We start from the raw sequence: 15,840 nt of genomic DNA on the forward strand, positions 1-15,840 counted from the left end.
TTAGCTTGATAGGTTATTTATGACAACAGTTATACAGAGGTGTGTCCTTCAGGTCCAGGCTACTTTGCATACCTGCCCCTGTGGGAGGAGAATTCCTCTTCCTCTTTATCCAGCAGCCAATAAGATACCACTTCTAGGATGGACAAATGCGATTTCAAGGTCTAGAAGGGAGCCTAACCTCACCCTAACACCTCTAATGCTGTCATCTTCAGGTAAGTCAGACTCTCACTCTCTGTTTTGCTAGAAAAACTCCAACACCATTTACACGCAGGCTGAAAGTCTTAACTCGACTTACTTATTCGCTACTTGGTGACACACACTCAGCAAATACTCTCATACCTGGGTTGCTATCACAAGCAATATTTAGTCAGTACAAAAGAGCCAGAGTCACATGACACCACTTCTGCCTTTATCTGTGTTACAGGAAAAATGATTCTATGTTTCTTTACCTTCTTTTAAATGTGCAAGCATGCCCTTTTGTCTATGGTTAGATTAGTTTAGAATTATCTTTTTAGACTTTCTCAGCAAAGACATACTGTTTTGGGACATATTGTTTTAGATTGTTTTATCTCTCACAGCCTTCTCCCAGCTCTCTGCTGACGAGACTAGCGCCACATATGGAGTTGTTTATTTTATTTGTTTTGTATTTTCTTATCCTGTTCTCACTGTCTTTCCTATAAAAAGTGCCCAGCCTCTGTACACGTTGTGAGTTGTTCTGAACAGCTTACCCGTGTGCACGTTAAAGCATAAAAAGTGATCTTGTCTCATTGTGTCTTTATTTCTCCTGGGTCTTTTACAGAGTTTTCCCCCAACAATCTGGAATGTTTATCTGGCCAATCAGAGGTGAGCATCTTTCCCGTGTCGATAACAGAAGTGCAGTAGAAACGTGATGTCCAGTCATTTTTCACTTCACATGAGATGTTTTCTTCGAGCACGATGCTGTTACAGCAAAGACTGATCTGTTTCTCTTCTCTGCTGTTTGTTGAAGAGGAAATTATAAAACCATAAACATGTGTTTAGTGTCAACATAGGGGCTGTATGTTTCATTTGAACGATGCAGCAATTTTCTCTCTTATCTCCTTAGTCTGTACCTCCCTCCTTGTTTATCATATCGTTAGCTTCATAGCATAATTGCCTAAGTCATTTGACTAAGTCAATGACTTAGGCACTTATGCTATGAAGCTAACGATATGGACATTGTTTTAACCTTTTCCCCTTGACAGATTAAAACATAGGAATTGCATGTATGTTTATAAGTCGTTATTCATTACTGTTGCCATAAAAAATGAAAATGGAGGTAATTAGTAGGGTTTTGTGCAAGATGTTCCTGCCACAAATGCATACTTGGGCTGTTCATTGATTTGTCTGGCGCTTGTGAGAGCAGCAGTTAAACAGTAAAATCAAATGAAGTATGTAAATTCAGAGCCGTGTTTGCCTTTCGCCTCTATACTCGCCTCTATACTCGTGTAACCTCTGATTTCATTTTCAGGTTTCTTCTCGGTTCACATAATGTCAGGCATCAAAGCAACTAAATGCAAGGCTCTGTTACGAGTTCTGATTCCATGGGTTTTATTGACCAACGTCATGGTGGTGCTGTACTGCTTAAGAAACCCAAACCAAGTGAAACTCAGGTAAATATTTCAAAGGAAATCATTATTTTGTTCACAAAAGATAAGAGATATGATAAGATAAACTCGGTAAACTGACTTATTGGATATATTTACAGCGACTCCCAAGAAGACACGTGTCCCCTCGGTGTGGCAAAATTACAAAACAAAAGTTTGATCAAGCAGACTTACTCAGAAGAGTGCTCACCCAAAGTGAATGTCATGTTTATGAAGACGCATAAAACAGCTAGCAGCACCATCCTCAATATCCTCTTCAGGTTTGGAGAAAAGCACAAGCTCAGGTTTGCATTTCCTGATGGGCGCAATGACTTCTTCTACCCATCGCCGTTCCTGTGCTCCCAGGTGAAGGACTACAAACCTGGAGAATGTTTCAACATCGTTTGCAACCACATGCGCTTTGATCATCAAGAAGTGTCCAAGCTCCTGCCTCCAGACAGTGTGTACGTCACCATCTTGCGTGACCCGGTGGATCTTTTTGAATCTTCCTTCCATTACTACCACAAAGCAGTTCCCCTTACGTGGAGGATCAGAGGTGAAAACAAGCTGGCAGAGTTTCTGAACAACCCTTGGGCCTTTTACAGTCCAGAGGCTTTCAACTCATTCTATCTAAAAAATCTGCTCTTTTTTGACTTTGGTTTGGATAACAACCTCAAGGCTGATGATCCTCGCGTCATGACAGAAATTAAGAACTTATCAAGACGTTTTCATCTGGTCCTCATTGCAGAATATTTCGAGGAGTCTCTTATTCTGCTGAAGGATTTGCTCTGTTGGACAATGGAGGACATCCTGTACTTTAAGCTTAATGCTCGCAAGAGCTCATCCGTGTCTCATTTGGATGCTGAGATGAGAGCCAAAGCTCTACAGTGGAATGGGGCAGACTGGAAACTCTATCAGTATTTTAATGGTACCTTCTGGGCCAGAGTCGAGGCATATGGGAGAGAAAGAATGAAGCAGGAAGTAGAGGAGCTGAGGCGAAGAAATGCTGAGATGAAGGACATCTGTATTGAAGGCGGAGGTGCGGTTGAAGCACAGAAGATTCAGAACAGGCGTTTCCTGCCCTGGCAGCCGGTTGGAGAGAGTTCCATCCTGGGTTACAACATTAAGAAAGATGTTGATCCGAGATTCAGGACAGTCTGTGAAAAAATGCTCACACCTGAAATACAATACTTATCCGAGCTGGGTGTAAGCCTGTGGCTCACAAGACTGTGGGGTTGGTTAAAAGATGCTATCTACTGACAGCTGAGCCATAGCCTACTGGTTTTAACAAGCGAATTGAGTAAAAATACTAATGTAGTGAATGTTCGTGTGTTATGCTCATCTCCTAACAAATGTTTTCACCTTATTTATTTTTAAACATTTTCAGGTTTTAATAATAAATTCTTACTGGCAGTTCATTGTCACGTGAAAATATGCCTATTTGAACTGTAAACACAGTAATGTCACATTTTGTGCACGTGTTATGGAATATATTCAGAGAAAGGCCAAAACATTGGTTATGTGTATCTCAAATAATACTCAACAAATACTGTGCTAGTGTGTTAGTGGCAATGTGTTTATGTTTTCTTTTTAACATTAGGTTTAGGCTTAAACAGGCTGGCTACTTACAAAACCAGCATTCCTGTTATAATGTGTTTATATGTTTGTTTTCTAATACATTTGTTTCAAGCTATGTAACAGCTCACCTACCCCTGGTATTGGTGTTTTGTTAAGCACATGGTAATCGAGCCATTAGTGAGTCATGAGCGATACCTGGATTCTTGCAGGTGGAAGTATGAGGCAGTGATAGTGTGCTCTCCACTGGCCTGGGACTCAAATGCAGCTGTGTGGAATGTATTTGAATGGCTGAGGCCTTTCTCCAACCCTCTCAATAGTTTACACCAGTTGTCTTCATCAATAACATGGTTGGACACGCGCACCTATCTATTAATCTTCAGTTCAGGCAGATGAAGTCATTGGTGACTCAGCTGATTAATGCGTTTAAATAAAGAGCTGTTGTATTTTGCCAAAATTTGCCTCTTTGGCATTTCAAGACTGAGAAGGTTTTAGTTAGTGACTTTTAATTTCTTCACTTGGTAGCTGCTGGCAGATGCACTGACACTTGGAGAGTACACAAACTCCAGTGATACATGGACCTCCTTGCACTGGATAAATTTAAGAGCATAATCACTTTTTATGTCCATGGAGAAGTTCTGCACAGGTTTGGCTCCCTGAGAATGATAGTGATATGGAGAGCATGTTGTCAGAATCTGGAGCTTAGATGCACCTCCCCTGCATTGTGAAAATATGAATCACGTTTTTGCTTAAGGATGATTTCTTATACATGTGCTTGCAGCAGAGCTAAGACAGTGTTTTTGCAACTGTTTTTGTATTTTGTTTTAGTTTAGTTTCCATTTGTTGTGATAGTGGGTGCTTGTTTAGTTATTGAGTTTGATAAGATTAAGTGTTACTTCTAATTATTACAACTGATAAGTTTAAGTTTTACAGTACAAATAACACTAACATCCCATCACTTACTGTCACTTGTTGACTTGGCAAGGTTGTTTGAACTGCCGAGGTTTGAAACAAAAATACATGTTTATGTTATTTAGTTAGCGCAAAATCTTGTGTGTGTATAAATTTTCCAGAACTAAAACATTTTTTACACCTGCTTATAGTTTGTAGTCAGGCAAACTGTAAAAAGCAACAGCAGAAAGCTTGTGACAGGTGTGTTTGAGTATCAGTCATTACCTACTGTGTATCAGCCAATGAATGTAACTGATACAATCTAGCAGCCTGAAAATCATTTACCTTTTGGTGATGTGAATGTTATTTTTGTTACATGAACTTGACCCAGTTTTACTGTAATGCAGTGAGTGTGGCCATAGTGGTCAATTGGTCCAAATATTTTTGTGGTTATGTGGCAGTTTGCCTCATTTAACTGGGTGCCTTTTCTGCTTGTGTGTTTCCCTCTGCAATTTCCTTCCCTGCTTAACAATATAATAAAGTAGAAGTGCTTCAAATTGCTGAAAGACAGAATCCTGCTCTTGTATAACTTCCACAAGAAAATTATGGAATTAATAGTTTTTCTTTCGGTGATCAGTCTTTTAATGCAGGTTTAACAGAGTGCATGAATAGGGGTTCATTCACATTCACCCATAAAAGCACAAGATCCAAGACCAGGAAGACACACACATTGACCTTTTGAGGGGCCTAGTGCTGGTCCTAAGCCTGGAACAGTGGGAGGGTTGGAACAGGAAGGGTTTCCAGTATAAAATCTATGCCACCCTCCATTAAGATATTAAGACTTGTACATTCATTGAAGGGGATATTACAAAATTGTTAAGCATTGACAAATGACTTCAGAACTCTTAGCTGAAAACCCCATAGCAACTCAACTTCTGCAAATATATACTAGACGTCTTTCCCCCATTAAACAGACACCTTGTGTGTGCTTCTGTGTGGATTTTCTTCAAGACCTTCAGTTTTTCTTGTCATCAAATAATGTCAGATTAATGCTGCCTCTGTAACCCCACACAAGAGAGACTGCCTCAACAATACACTTTGCTGGTTAAATACAGGTTGAAAAAAAATGTTTTCTTCAAGAACTGATGCCAACAAAAGTAGAAATCACTTGCTTAAAAGTTTGCAAACATGCAGTTGACACGAGTTCTCTCCTAGATACTAGAAATAACTACATGGTGAAAGGACATAGAAACTTTTTAAAGATATTCAACGTGATAAACCAAGACGCTTAAGTATGTTAGACAAATACATGTTTAATTTAACAATTTACAATCAGTGAGGAAAACAAAGGCGTTACAATTAACATCAAGGAAGGAGACGAAGCGACAGGAACCACTGCTCCATCTTCACGGGGTCTGGACCGTCTGTCGGCTCTCGTAGGTCCCTTGGCAGCCGCCGATAGCCTGGGCATGACTTTGAGCACATTGTCCATGTTGAATTGATTCAGGTGTGGAGCCCATGAAGAATGGATAATGGAAATGTGACAACATATGCCATCGAGCCTTATAGAACCCCAGCCAGTGTCCCATTATTCTTCTTTGTTTTCATAGTTGTGCTTAATATGTTTCCACAGTTTCTGCAATAAAACACATGCAATGTAACGTTAGAGTTTTCAGACAACTGATGGGCATTGCTAAACGAAGAAGTTGTCAAAAGACCAGAACGCTCGACTTAGCGGGCAAGTTAGCTCGGCTAACGCTAGCGCCGCTTCGCCCTCTGCGTACAAGGTCAGGTGCTTTAAAAGCTCAAAACACGCACTCACCCCGCGATTCATTTGCTCAAAGATCGCATCTCCACCTTGGTCAAATACTCGTTCAAAGAGGACAGCTCCAACCATGATGGTTACAGCGAACGTAGATGTCCTCCTGAAGAGAAGATTGTAGACAGACTTAGCCAACGCCATGTCGACGGTTCAGTACTCACTGCGCAGGAACGGATGTGCTAGCGCGAAACTTCCGCTTTAGCTTGGTGGCCGGATGCTAATAAACAGATACCCGGTACCTTTTGTTAGGACAACGCCTTTGCCACCTAGATTGTAGCCAGCATGCTATAATCTCGTCGGGGATAAATATTTGAGGTATGGTTTGCTGTGCGGTTTTGGGCTTGAGAGTGTGATTAGTATGCACGTGTTTCGTCTCAGTGCTTCTTCAATTATGCTTCGTAGTTTCAGACTTAAAAAACAAACAAAAACAAAACAGATAGCAACTAAATAAATGGTCGCGGGCGTTTGTGTCAGTAGATGTGCTGTTGGTCCCAGTTTGTCGTGTAAGGACTTTTATTCCCAAGCATTTTTAACCCTGGCTTGCACACGTGAACGTATATGAACATTTTGCTGTAAACGTCTTCTTATTCTTCCGGCTGCTCTCTTTAGTGGTGGGCCACCGCTCCTTCAAGACACCCATGAATCTTTTCTTTGGTTTCCTCTTTTCCTTATGCCTGCGAGCTACATATTCAACATCTTTTGTCCATAATATCCACTATCCCCCATTTGCAATTATCCAAAACATCTCAGCCTTGCCTCTCTAACTTTGTCTCCAAACTGAGCTGTCCCGCTGATGTACTCATTTCTAATCCTGTCTATTCTGGTCACTCCCAGTCAAGATTTTCAGCATCTCCAGCTCCACCTCCTGTTTTTCTTTCTTTTTACCATCTCCAAACCATAGATCTCACTGCAATCTTGTAAACCTTCTCTTTCACTCTTTCACCCTGAAACTCATCTCCGTTCACTCCAACCTGCCTGCACTCTCTTCTTCACCTCTCTTGTGCACTGTCTGTTGCTTTGGATGATTGACCCTGGGTCATCTGCCTCCACTACCTCTACTATTTGCATCTTCACTGTTACGCCTGTCTCCCTTTTCACTCACACACCTCTCCAGGGTTTCTTACATATGTACTTGCTCATATTTTTGTTATAATCTAATAGATGTGGGCACAGTGGTCAGTTGTTCCTTACTGATGTAGGTTTTCTTAGTTAAAGTCACCCTAACCATGGTATAGAAACTATTCACATATTCTTTTACTCTATATTTTCAGAACAGTTTTGATTTTGTTTACTATTTACTGTCTTTCAGGTGTTTAAAGGTGATATTGCAATACTCCGAACACAACTTTGACCATGGGGAAGAGGTACTACTGTGACTACTGCGACCGGTCCTTTCAGGACAACATGCATAACAGAAAAAAGCATCTGAATGGTGTTCAGCATCACCGAGCAAAAAAAGCTTGGTTTGACAATTTTAGAGGTGAGAGTAGCAGTTATTTCTGAGACCAGGGTTTTCATATCCATGAAAATCTGTAGTTGAAAAATGATGCATTGCTTTTTCATAATATGTGATTAACTGTGTATGATAACCAGCATTTTCTCTTCACAGACTCTGCAGCTATTCTGAATGATGAGCAAGAAAAGAAGCCCTGCAGGAAGTTTCTCCAAAAAGGTATCAGAATGACCTGTAATTCTCTACTGACAAATACAAGCAATAGCAAAGTTGCTTTATTTAGTGCTACTTATACTAACTCTAGATTACAACACCATGGCCAGCAGTAACGGTGTGAGGAATGTTGGAGCCACTTTGACCAGTGTTTATCTTTTCTCTAGCATATTCTAGGATGTCCTTCTTTCTTCTGAAATACTGAAATAAATTGTTACTTCTAGGCAGGACTATTTGAATTCCTTATTATTCGAAAGGATCCCTGAAAAGTCTTCCAAAAAGTTTCAGTGAGCGTACTAACAGTGCTGTCATCTTCCTCCCACCCTCGACCTGTTGCAGGAGATAGCTTCCCTTCCAATATCTTGGGTGTGACTGTGAAAAAATGGAAGCCAAGATCGTGTTTAAACCTGATAACAAGGCTGTCGGGGGTTTCTCCCAATTATTATATTGTTTTTACTCTACAAAGTAAAGCACTTTGATCATATTTTTGTGAATTGATTTAGTATCAGTAAAAATGAATTTAAATTTGGAATTTCTTTCTCTCTGTTTTTTAGGAATTTGTGATTTTGGCTCCAACTGCAGGTTTTCTCATATGACAGAAGAAGAGCTATTTAACTTACAAAGACAGGTGGAAGGTAAGCTGTGAACAGAAGATGGTGCTGTTTACCTTGTGATACGCTTTACAGGACCCTGAAGCAAAGCAAGCATCATATACAGATCATTTCAAATGGAAAGATATTTTTCTAATCAAAGTAAAAACATTTACTTGAACTTTTAGCTTTGTATTACAATTGTTAAATATATAATACTGGAGAATACTGTGTTCTCTTTTCAACCTCACTCCCTATAGCAGTGGAAAGCATCTTCTTGTGTGCCCACTAATACCCCGTCTAAGACACATAAATCACTTCAAGAAAACGGTGTCTGTCCCCTGGCTCTATACCAGCGTCCTTGTTTTCTTCCACGTGAAGATCATTAGAGCTCCTTAGCGGTCCTCAAACGCTTAACTGTTTACAGATGCAGCCATCAGGGTAGCCACCAAACTTGGGTTTTTGTAGTTTCAGGATTAATTGTCATTTTGTTGCAATTATGTTTTCATTACAAAAATAAAAGCTTGTGTTTGTGCAGCTATTTGTTAGCTGTAAAGCTGAGCTTTGGTGGTTATGGCTACGACTTGAACCCATTAGTGAAATGCTGGTGGTGACAAGGTTTGGGATGTGGCGTCCTGGTTTTGCCTAGCTGCTTGTAGCTACACCATGTCAGGGAAAGACCCATCATATGTGTCAGAGATTTACAGTTAACAAACAGTCAGGTGAATAAACAACAATGAGACACTTGTGTAGGTTAACGTGCTGCACGGGTGAAAAGCTCAGAGCAAATCACACCGAACTGCAGTATTCGTTTATTTTTATAGGTTACATCGTCAATATGCAAATATAATCACATTTCCTGTTACACAGGTCCTGATGCTGTCTGTGTGTGTGTGTGTGTGTGTGTGTGTGTGTGTGTGTCACAAAGTATGTGTGTTGCAAGTCAATTTCTAAGAATAATATACTGCGAGTCAACTTCTGCAGATGTGTATTTCTGTACTGATCTCTTGTCAGTATCACAGGGTCAGCTTCCTGTTTCAACAGAAAGCTGTGTCTGGTGAAATATGTATAACATAACATTTGAAGCATAATCAAATAAAACAAAAATTCCTTAACAATATGTATGCATGTTAAACATGCTTCTCCCGAGCACTGCAGCGCAATGCTAGGCAGAATCCTGGAGTGGCATTTGCGAGGGTCAGTGGCCTCAAAAGCCGGTCCCTAATAATCCGACACTGTGGTGAAGTCCAGTGACAAACCCAGCTTAGCTGGCACTTGCTGGGAGGCATATTCAAGAAGCAAGAGACTGAATTTCCTACGTTCTTCAACCAGCTCCTCAATTCTGAAGAGGAACTTGAAGAAGATAAGGACGATGTTACATCGATTTCCACAGAGATGATAATGAGGAGGATGCTGTTCTCCCTCCTGCCCAGACATGGTGGAATTTGAGCTTCACTATCGGGGAAACTCAGCTCTCTCCATCTCCCTCCTAGATTGATCTTTGTAAAAGTTGAAAGCTTGTGGCAGCAAGATGGTGCATTAGATGTCCTGCAGCAAGAAGGTGGAGTAAAGGAATCTTTATGATGGAAAAATATTTGCGTGAGCTTCTTGTCAGCAGCTCATGCCTGCTGTTCCGGTATGTATGTAGTAGATGAGGCATTAGATGAAAGTAGATGGCACAGTCATTCATGTATCATCTCCACTAGGGCTGGGCGATATATCGAGTTTTTAAAAAATATCGATATATTTTTATACGAGATATAAGGTGTGAGGTGTGACAATATCCTTTATATCGATATAGTCTACGTTATAATTATACTTGTGGAGCCGCAAGTTTGCCTCTCTTTCGTCCACTTTTGTCTTTACGCAACGTTACTCGGCCTCGCCCCTCCTTCACTGAACACAACTCCTCCTCCTCCCCCATCGCTTCACCTGCAGGAAGCGACAAGATGTTAACGGAGATTTGCCGTGTCCGAGTTACTGCACATCGCCCCGTGCGTGGTGCTGGACGCCGTCAACGTGTTAGCTAGCTAACCACGCTAACGTACTAACCACGCTAACGCCATGCAGCCCAGAGGCGCTGCACAGCCTAAAATCCTTGCATTTTCTCAAAAGTTGACAGCGCGCCTTATGTATGAATTCTGTTTGTGCTTGATGGCCGCGAACCGATTTTATGTGGAACACGGCGCTCAGCAATCTGTCAAAAAATGTTTTAGTACGACGTTGGTAAGCTACGGTGCTGCACCGCTTGATGGATTGTCGGAGCATTACGGCTACCGAGGAGCCTTCGTGGAGTGATACGTACTGTGCTTCAACGTAATATTACCCTACTGTGTATAGGGACTATAAATGGCACCTGTTAAGAGACGTGGTTACGAAGAGGATTTCAAACTCAATGCTGTCAGTCACACAGTAGAAGTTGGGAACAGAGCAGCTGTGAAATCTGTCTTTGTTATTGTGCTCAGCGTCTTTTAGTTTACATTTTGACTGCACAATTGTGAGCTTTTTGTTATGCACAAAAACAACATTGTTGTCTTTTATTTATGGAGCATTATTATTTAATAAATGCTCATAATTTATTTTTGAGTAAATCTTATGTACATCTATGCTCTATGTTAATAGAAATGCCTGTGTGACATCTGGGACACAGCTTGGACTAAGAACTCTCTTTTTGTTCTTACTTTAATCTAATCAAATCAAATCAAATCACTTTTATTGTCACATCACATGTGCAGGTACACTGGTACAGCACATGTGAGTGAAATTCTTGTGTGCGAGCTTCACAAGCAACAGAGTTGTGCAAAATACAATAATGTAAACAAGCAAAATACAAGAATGGCTACATCTGAAACTAATAAATATATGTACAATATATAATAGTATATGCATTTCTGGATGTGTATACTAAATATTTTTCTACGTGTGTGTGTGTGTGTGTGTGTGTGTGTGTGTGTGTGTGTGTACACATATTTTACAAATTAAATAGAGTAAACAATAAATAAAATATATAAAATATACAGAGTGAGACATGTGAGACATTTATGGCTTTTAAAAAAAATGAAATATCGAGATATATATCTTATATCGCCGTCCAGGTAAAAAATATCGAGATATGAATTTTGGGTCATATCGCCGAGCCCTAATCTCCACCAAAACAAGCATTCCACACTCTTTCCATACGTTCACTTTATGATGACAATTGATATATTTGAGAAACTGTCCTATTGCTTGCTCTCTATTGTGATGGCACAGAAGTCCCAGATACTGAAGCTTCCTGAGTATCTGTGTGCTCATTTCACCTGAGGAATGGCTATCTCATCAGCTATCTCATTTTAATGGTATTTATGTGTGGGGCGTCTGTGCAGCTGTTAGTTGTGCAATGATACTTAGTGTGTGCTCTTAACCTTTGGAGTGGGTGTGAGTTATCCACCTGCCTGGGGTATGGTGTTATAGACTTTAGAGTATGCAATCTGAGAATGATCTGTAACATCCATTATGAGATACAGAGTACCGTAAGGTTCGAAAGAGAGTGTCCATTCACCAGAGTAACACCGGTTCTCTGAAAGCTGAGTGCGGTATCTCACTGCACTGCCGTATTTGCAAGGGCACGTGGAAGAAGTACCTTGAAAATGTCTGGTGGGGCTATCATAAAGGGTGTTGGGGAGCCCATGTTGGTTTGTCTTAGTTGGATGTGGTGGTGGAGGAGCTTCTATGATTGGCCATGCCAGAAAGCACTCGCCGTTGTGAGATGACTGACTGTTTTCAGAGAACCGGGGTTACTGAATTAAAACCACAAAGACCAGCAGTTAAACATTCTCTGGAAAAAAAATAGTTCAAAGAAACTGCTAGTAAAGAAAGACAAGTACTACTTGTTGAGCACATTTCCTACAGATGAGTGTGTAAACTGCTATATGCTGAGTTGAATGAGCTATTTCCTTTTCTCAGATGAAAGACAACACAGAGAGGACTCTGAGGACAGAATTATGCCTGGACGAAGTATAGAAGAATGGCTCTCGAGAAGGGAAAAGAAGAGAGCTGCCCTCGGTAGTAAAGGGTATGTACCTTCATTTTTGTTTTAACACTCATTCTACATGGCTCGCATGACAAATTTTACTCCTGTTGATTATGAATTCACCTATTCTATTATTTATTTCTACAGAGATCTAAAAACCGAGGAAGACAGTGAGGAAAGTCAAGCAGAAAATGGCATACTTCAGCAGCTCCTCTCCATTCTTGACCTACCGCCCTCACTTCAACCCCCTCCTCCAGGCGGGTGGAAAATCAACATGAACACTGAGTGGGGTTGAGTGACATTCGCTTTGAGGGTTCAGATGACTGTTAAGCCAATACCTAACATTAATAAAAGGAGGAATAGTTCAGAAAACCAATATTATTTTAGTTTTTTAAGGATTTTCAACATGAAAGGAAGATTTCACTTGTTGTTTGTTGCTGTTTTTCGTTTGAATAATAAATTTACTTCTCTTAGATGAGTAAAGTATTTGCATATATTTCAAAACAAAATCTGAGATGAACAGTAACTGTACAACATTGGGGTAATTGATGCAGTTTTTGCACTGATAAGTCACAGAGTGGCCTTAAAGTGAGACTCCTCTGAGGAGTTACATTTGATATGATGTGGGCCCAAAGGGAATGAATGATTGCCGAGCAGATGGAAACCTTTTTTTTTTTTTTTTTTTTTTTTTTTTTTTTTTTGCATGGTTTTAATTCTGTGCTGCATCATGGGGGATTCCTTGATCTCCATCCATCCATCCATTCGCGTCCGCTTATCCTTTTCAGGGTCGCAGGGGGCGCTGGAGCCTATCCCAGCTGTCATAGGGCAAGAGGCGGGGTACACCCTGGACAGGTCACCAGTCTGTCGCAGGGCCAACACACAGAGACAGACAACCATTCGCACTCACATTCACTCGCACATTCACACCTATGATCTTGATCTCATGACTTCATTTTTATTACTAACCCAGCCACTAGAAAACACAATTTAATTTTCAAAATGATATGTGAAGTGAAACACTGGATTGAATCTTATAATGAAACTTTTATTAGTCAGAAAGTTGGTTAATTTATTTCTTAGTAAGCATCGTGCAAATCCCTTGGATTTGTGACTAATATATTTCTAATTGTCTTTGTTTTTTTTGTTTTTAAAAAACCCCTCAAGTATTTAATATTCTTTGCTCAGATTATGCTGAAATGTACAGTAGTCACTCATCCTTCACAACACCTGCCTAATATTGTGTAGGTCTCCCTTGTGCTTGAAGGCTACCACTGGATGCTATTAGGGAAACGGTGGCGGTGACAAGGTTAGGGATGTGGCATCTTGCTTTTGCCTGGCTGCTTGCAGGTTGACCATCCCCTATGCATCACATGTATGCTTGTTAAACATGCACATGTGTTGTTGGCAGACTGGACTCAGAGGTGTCCAGGTCCCTAACCTTGCACAGGTCCTCTATGCAGTGTGCTGTGGTGTCTGGCACAGGGATATTGCAGATCCTTTGACTCAGTTGAGGTGTTGGGTGGGAATTCCGTGGATCAGGCTTGTTTCACCTAAAGATGCTCTATCTCATTATTGTTGTTTTTAAGGAATCCTCTTTGGTTTGTGTCATTTGTGTTATTTCAATGAAATACAGTCAATTCAAAAAACATTTTCTTTGGATTTACTTAAGGCAAGTGGTTCCATCCAAGTGAGAAATTCTTAAGAAATACAAAACAGGGTGTTGAATGGCAATGGGACAAATGACCAAAGTAAACTTAAACTGTTTCTTAGGAGTTAACACAGTTGTGTGGAAACATTTGACATAACTTTCTCAATGACATCAGATATAAGTGTAGGAGACTGAGATATACAGAGTTGACAGTCCTGGGAAATTGCCATCTGTGAAGTTGTTTTTCTTAACCATTGAAAGACTTCTGTCATCATGCACTTTAGTTGTCTTTTGTGATCTTTTTATGCCTTTTGGTGCTGCTGAGCCGACCAGTCTATTTATTCTGTTTTAGAATGAATCAGATTGTAGATTTGGACACTTGTAGTTTTTGCTATATCTTTGATCAATTTATAGTGAAAACAAAATACACTGAAAACATATATTAAACACTTGGAAGAAACTTCAGATATTATGTCCATTTCATTTGTTATTAATTAACATGGGAACAGGCCTCACCTGGTCAGTCAACTGTCCAATTATTTTTAAGCATCTTAATATCAGGAACTACATGTAAATATGGCTGTAACTCCTTAACTGATGCAACAAAGCGGAAACTCTCCACTTCAATCACATCTTGATTCTTAGCTTACAATACTCAAAACTACAAAAATCGTGTCCAACAAGTTAAGAACTTGTAACTGTATGTCACTCGGTATCCTTTTCTCCCACTGGTGGTTATTTGTCTCACCTCAGATTTGGAAAAGAGTTTAACTCTCGCCCCACAGCTTCACCTCAGTAAAGGTTACCATGTCTGGATGTCATTGACATTCCAGTCCTTTTGCTATATTGCTGCTTGTCTTATCCAGTGTGGACACTCCTGTGTTGTTCTAAATCACATTATTGATAGTTGTTGGCGGGACCAAGCAACAAAACAATTTGCCAAGAAAAAAGCAGTGAAAAAGGGGCTGATTATAAGGAAACATGGCAACTGTTCTCCCTCGAATGTGAAGCGGCTGAAAACGAGATAAATTCAGAATTTTTTAGATCTGCTCTTAATTTTCTTGTTGCCCTCCAAATTATAAATAAATTCCACAATAACTCTTTCTACGTTTATGAACTATTTCTACTTTTCTTACATCTTTTAAATTGAAATTTAAAAAAACAAACAGCTTTCTTAATGCACTTGTTTTTATTGGACTACATGCATCTATAGACATCACTTACATAAGTGTATAATTGATGCAGTAACCTCTACATGTGCAGTAACAGTTACTGAAAAAACTAAATAAAAACAAAGCAGGATATTGTGTTAAGAACAGAGAAGTGATAAAGATAAAACAGAAATACTTAATATTTTATTATGACACCTATTAAAAATAAATCTTGTATCATTTTTTCCCTCAAGCCATGTATTCATGTGATTGATTTCCCATCTTTTTACGTCTTTACTTCAGTTTCATGAAAGTGCAGCTTTTAAAACTCCAAGTTACAAAAGGCACAGAACAGAAAACCTTGACAGTCAAAATTAAATTTACATTTAAATTGAACATTTTTAACAACCTGTTGACAAAATTGACATAAATCTTTTCATCAAAACACAGTAACCTACAGAATAGGACACAATTTGTCACACGTGTTAAGATTTGGCACAGTAACTATATTTTACATTCACATAAAATCCCATACTTTACATGATATGTTCATGGAGAGGTAATGTGATGTCATACAAATAGTTTTTTAAATTCTTTTACATAAACACCTACTATATACGGAAAAAATATCAGTTTTATTGCCAGTATGACTCTCAGTAGTATATACTTTCACTCTGATATAGCTTTCATAAACCTTTAAGGTAAAAAGAGGAAGAAAAAAATATAGAGAATATTGTTTGTTAAAGAAAACATTCAGAAAAATGACAAATAATCAAAAAAGTTGTGTGCATGGCGTAAATACATGCAAACGATTTTATCTGAATGTCCAGTCAGACTGGAAAATTATATCTGAAACCTATTTTTGTTTTTTTGTTTTTTTT

At 39.5% G+C, this 15,840-nt stretch overlaps 3 protein-coding genes across 3 annotated transcripts; 2 read left to right on the forward strand and 1 right to left on the reverse strand.

Annotated features, from left to right (window-relative positions):
• Window positions 1–148: 148 nt before the first annotated feature.
• gal3st1b (galactose-3-O-sulfotransferase 1b) lies at window positions 149–4,588 on the forward strand. Its single transcript, XM_080874894.1, has 4 exons — window positions 149–212; window positions 800–843; window positions 1,490–1,631; window positions 1,727–4,588. The coding sequence occupies exons 2-4, from the start codon at window positions 822–824 to the stop codon at window positions 2,862–2,864; spliced, it is 1,302 nt and encodes a 433-aa protein (XP_080731020.1). The 5' UTR covers window positions 149–212; window positions 800–821; the 3' UTR covers window positions 2,865–4,588.
• A 775-nt stretch (window positions 4,589–5,363) lies between these two features.
• On the reverse strand, window positions 5,364–6,064 carry uqcr10 (ubiquinol-cytochrome c reductase, complex III subunit X). The gene is made up of 2 exons (XM_080876398.1): window positions 5,893–6,064; window positions 5,364–5,706 (listed from the first exon to the last, which is right to left on the reverse strand). The coding sequence occupies exons 1-2, from the start codon at window positions 6,031–6,033 to the stop codon at window positions 5,659–5,661; spliced, it is 189 nt and encodes a 62-aa protein (XP_080732524.1). The 5' UTR covers window positions 6,034–6,064; the 3' UTR covers window positions 5,364–5,658.
• A 2-nt stretch (window positions 6,065–6,066) lies between these two features.
• Window positions 6,067–12,633, forward strand: zmat5 (zinc finger, matrin-type 5). The gene is made up of 6 exons (XM_080876397.1): window positions 6,067–6,207; window positions 7,202–7,372; window positions 7,502–7,564; window positions 8,113–8,193; window positions 12,094–12,202; window positions 12,308–12,633. The coding sequence occupies exons 2-6, from the start codon at window positions 7,246–7,248 to the stop codon at window positions 12,453–12,455; spliced, it is 528 nt and encodes a 175-aa protein (XP_080732523.1). The 5' UTR covers window positions 6,067–6,207; window positions 7,202–7,245; the 3' UTR covers window positions 12,456–12,633.
• The last annotated feature ends 3,207 nt before the right edge of the window (window positions 12,634–15,840 follow it).

Source organism: Rhamphochromis sp. 'chilingali', assembly GCF_963969265.1.
Source record: "Rhamphochromis sp. 'chilingali' genome assembly, chromosome: 2".
NCBI lineage: Eukaryota > Metazoa > Chordata > Actinopteri > Cichliformes > Cichlidae > Rhamphochromis > Rhamphochromis sp. 'chilingali'.

Bases quoted from the DNA above. Each gene is read 5' to 3' on its own strand.
- zmat5 (XM_080876397.1), top strand. From the start codon at position 7,246: ATGGGGAAGAGGTACTACTGTGACTACTGCGACCGGTCCTTTCAGGAC. The intron at 7,565-8,112 runs GTATCAGAATGA...TCTGTTTTTTAG, and splicing joins CAGGAAGTTTCTCCAAAAAG to GAATTTGTGATTTTGGCTCC. The intron at 12,203-12,307 runs GTATGTACCTTC...TTATTTCTACAG, and splicing joins GCTGCCCTCGGTAGTAAAGG to AGATCTAAAAACCGAGGAAG.
- uqcr10 (XM_080876398.1), bottom strand. From the start codon at position 6,033: ATGGCGTTGGCTAAGTCTGTCTACAATCTTCTCTTCAGGAGGACATCT. The intron at 5,707-5,892 runs GTGAGTGCGTGT...GTTTTATTGCAG, and splicing joins TTGAGCAAATGAATCGCGGG to AAACTGTGGAAACATATTAA.
- gal3st1b (XM_080874894.1), top strand. From the start codon at position 822: ATGTTTATCTGGCCAATCAGAG. The intron at 844-1,489 runs GTGAGCATCTTT...TTTCATTTTCAG, and splicing joins GTTTATCTGGCCAATCAGAG to GTTTCTTCTCGGTTCACATA. The intron at 1,632-1,726 runs GTAAATATTTCA...ATATATTTACAG, and splicing joins CCAAACCAAGTGAAACTCAG to CGACTCCCAAGAAGACACGT.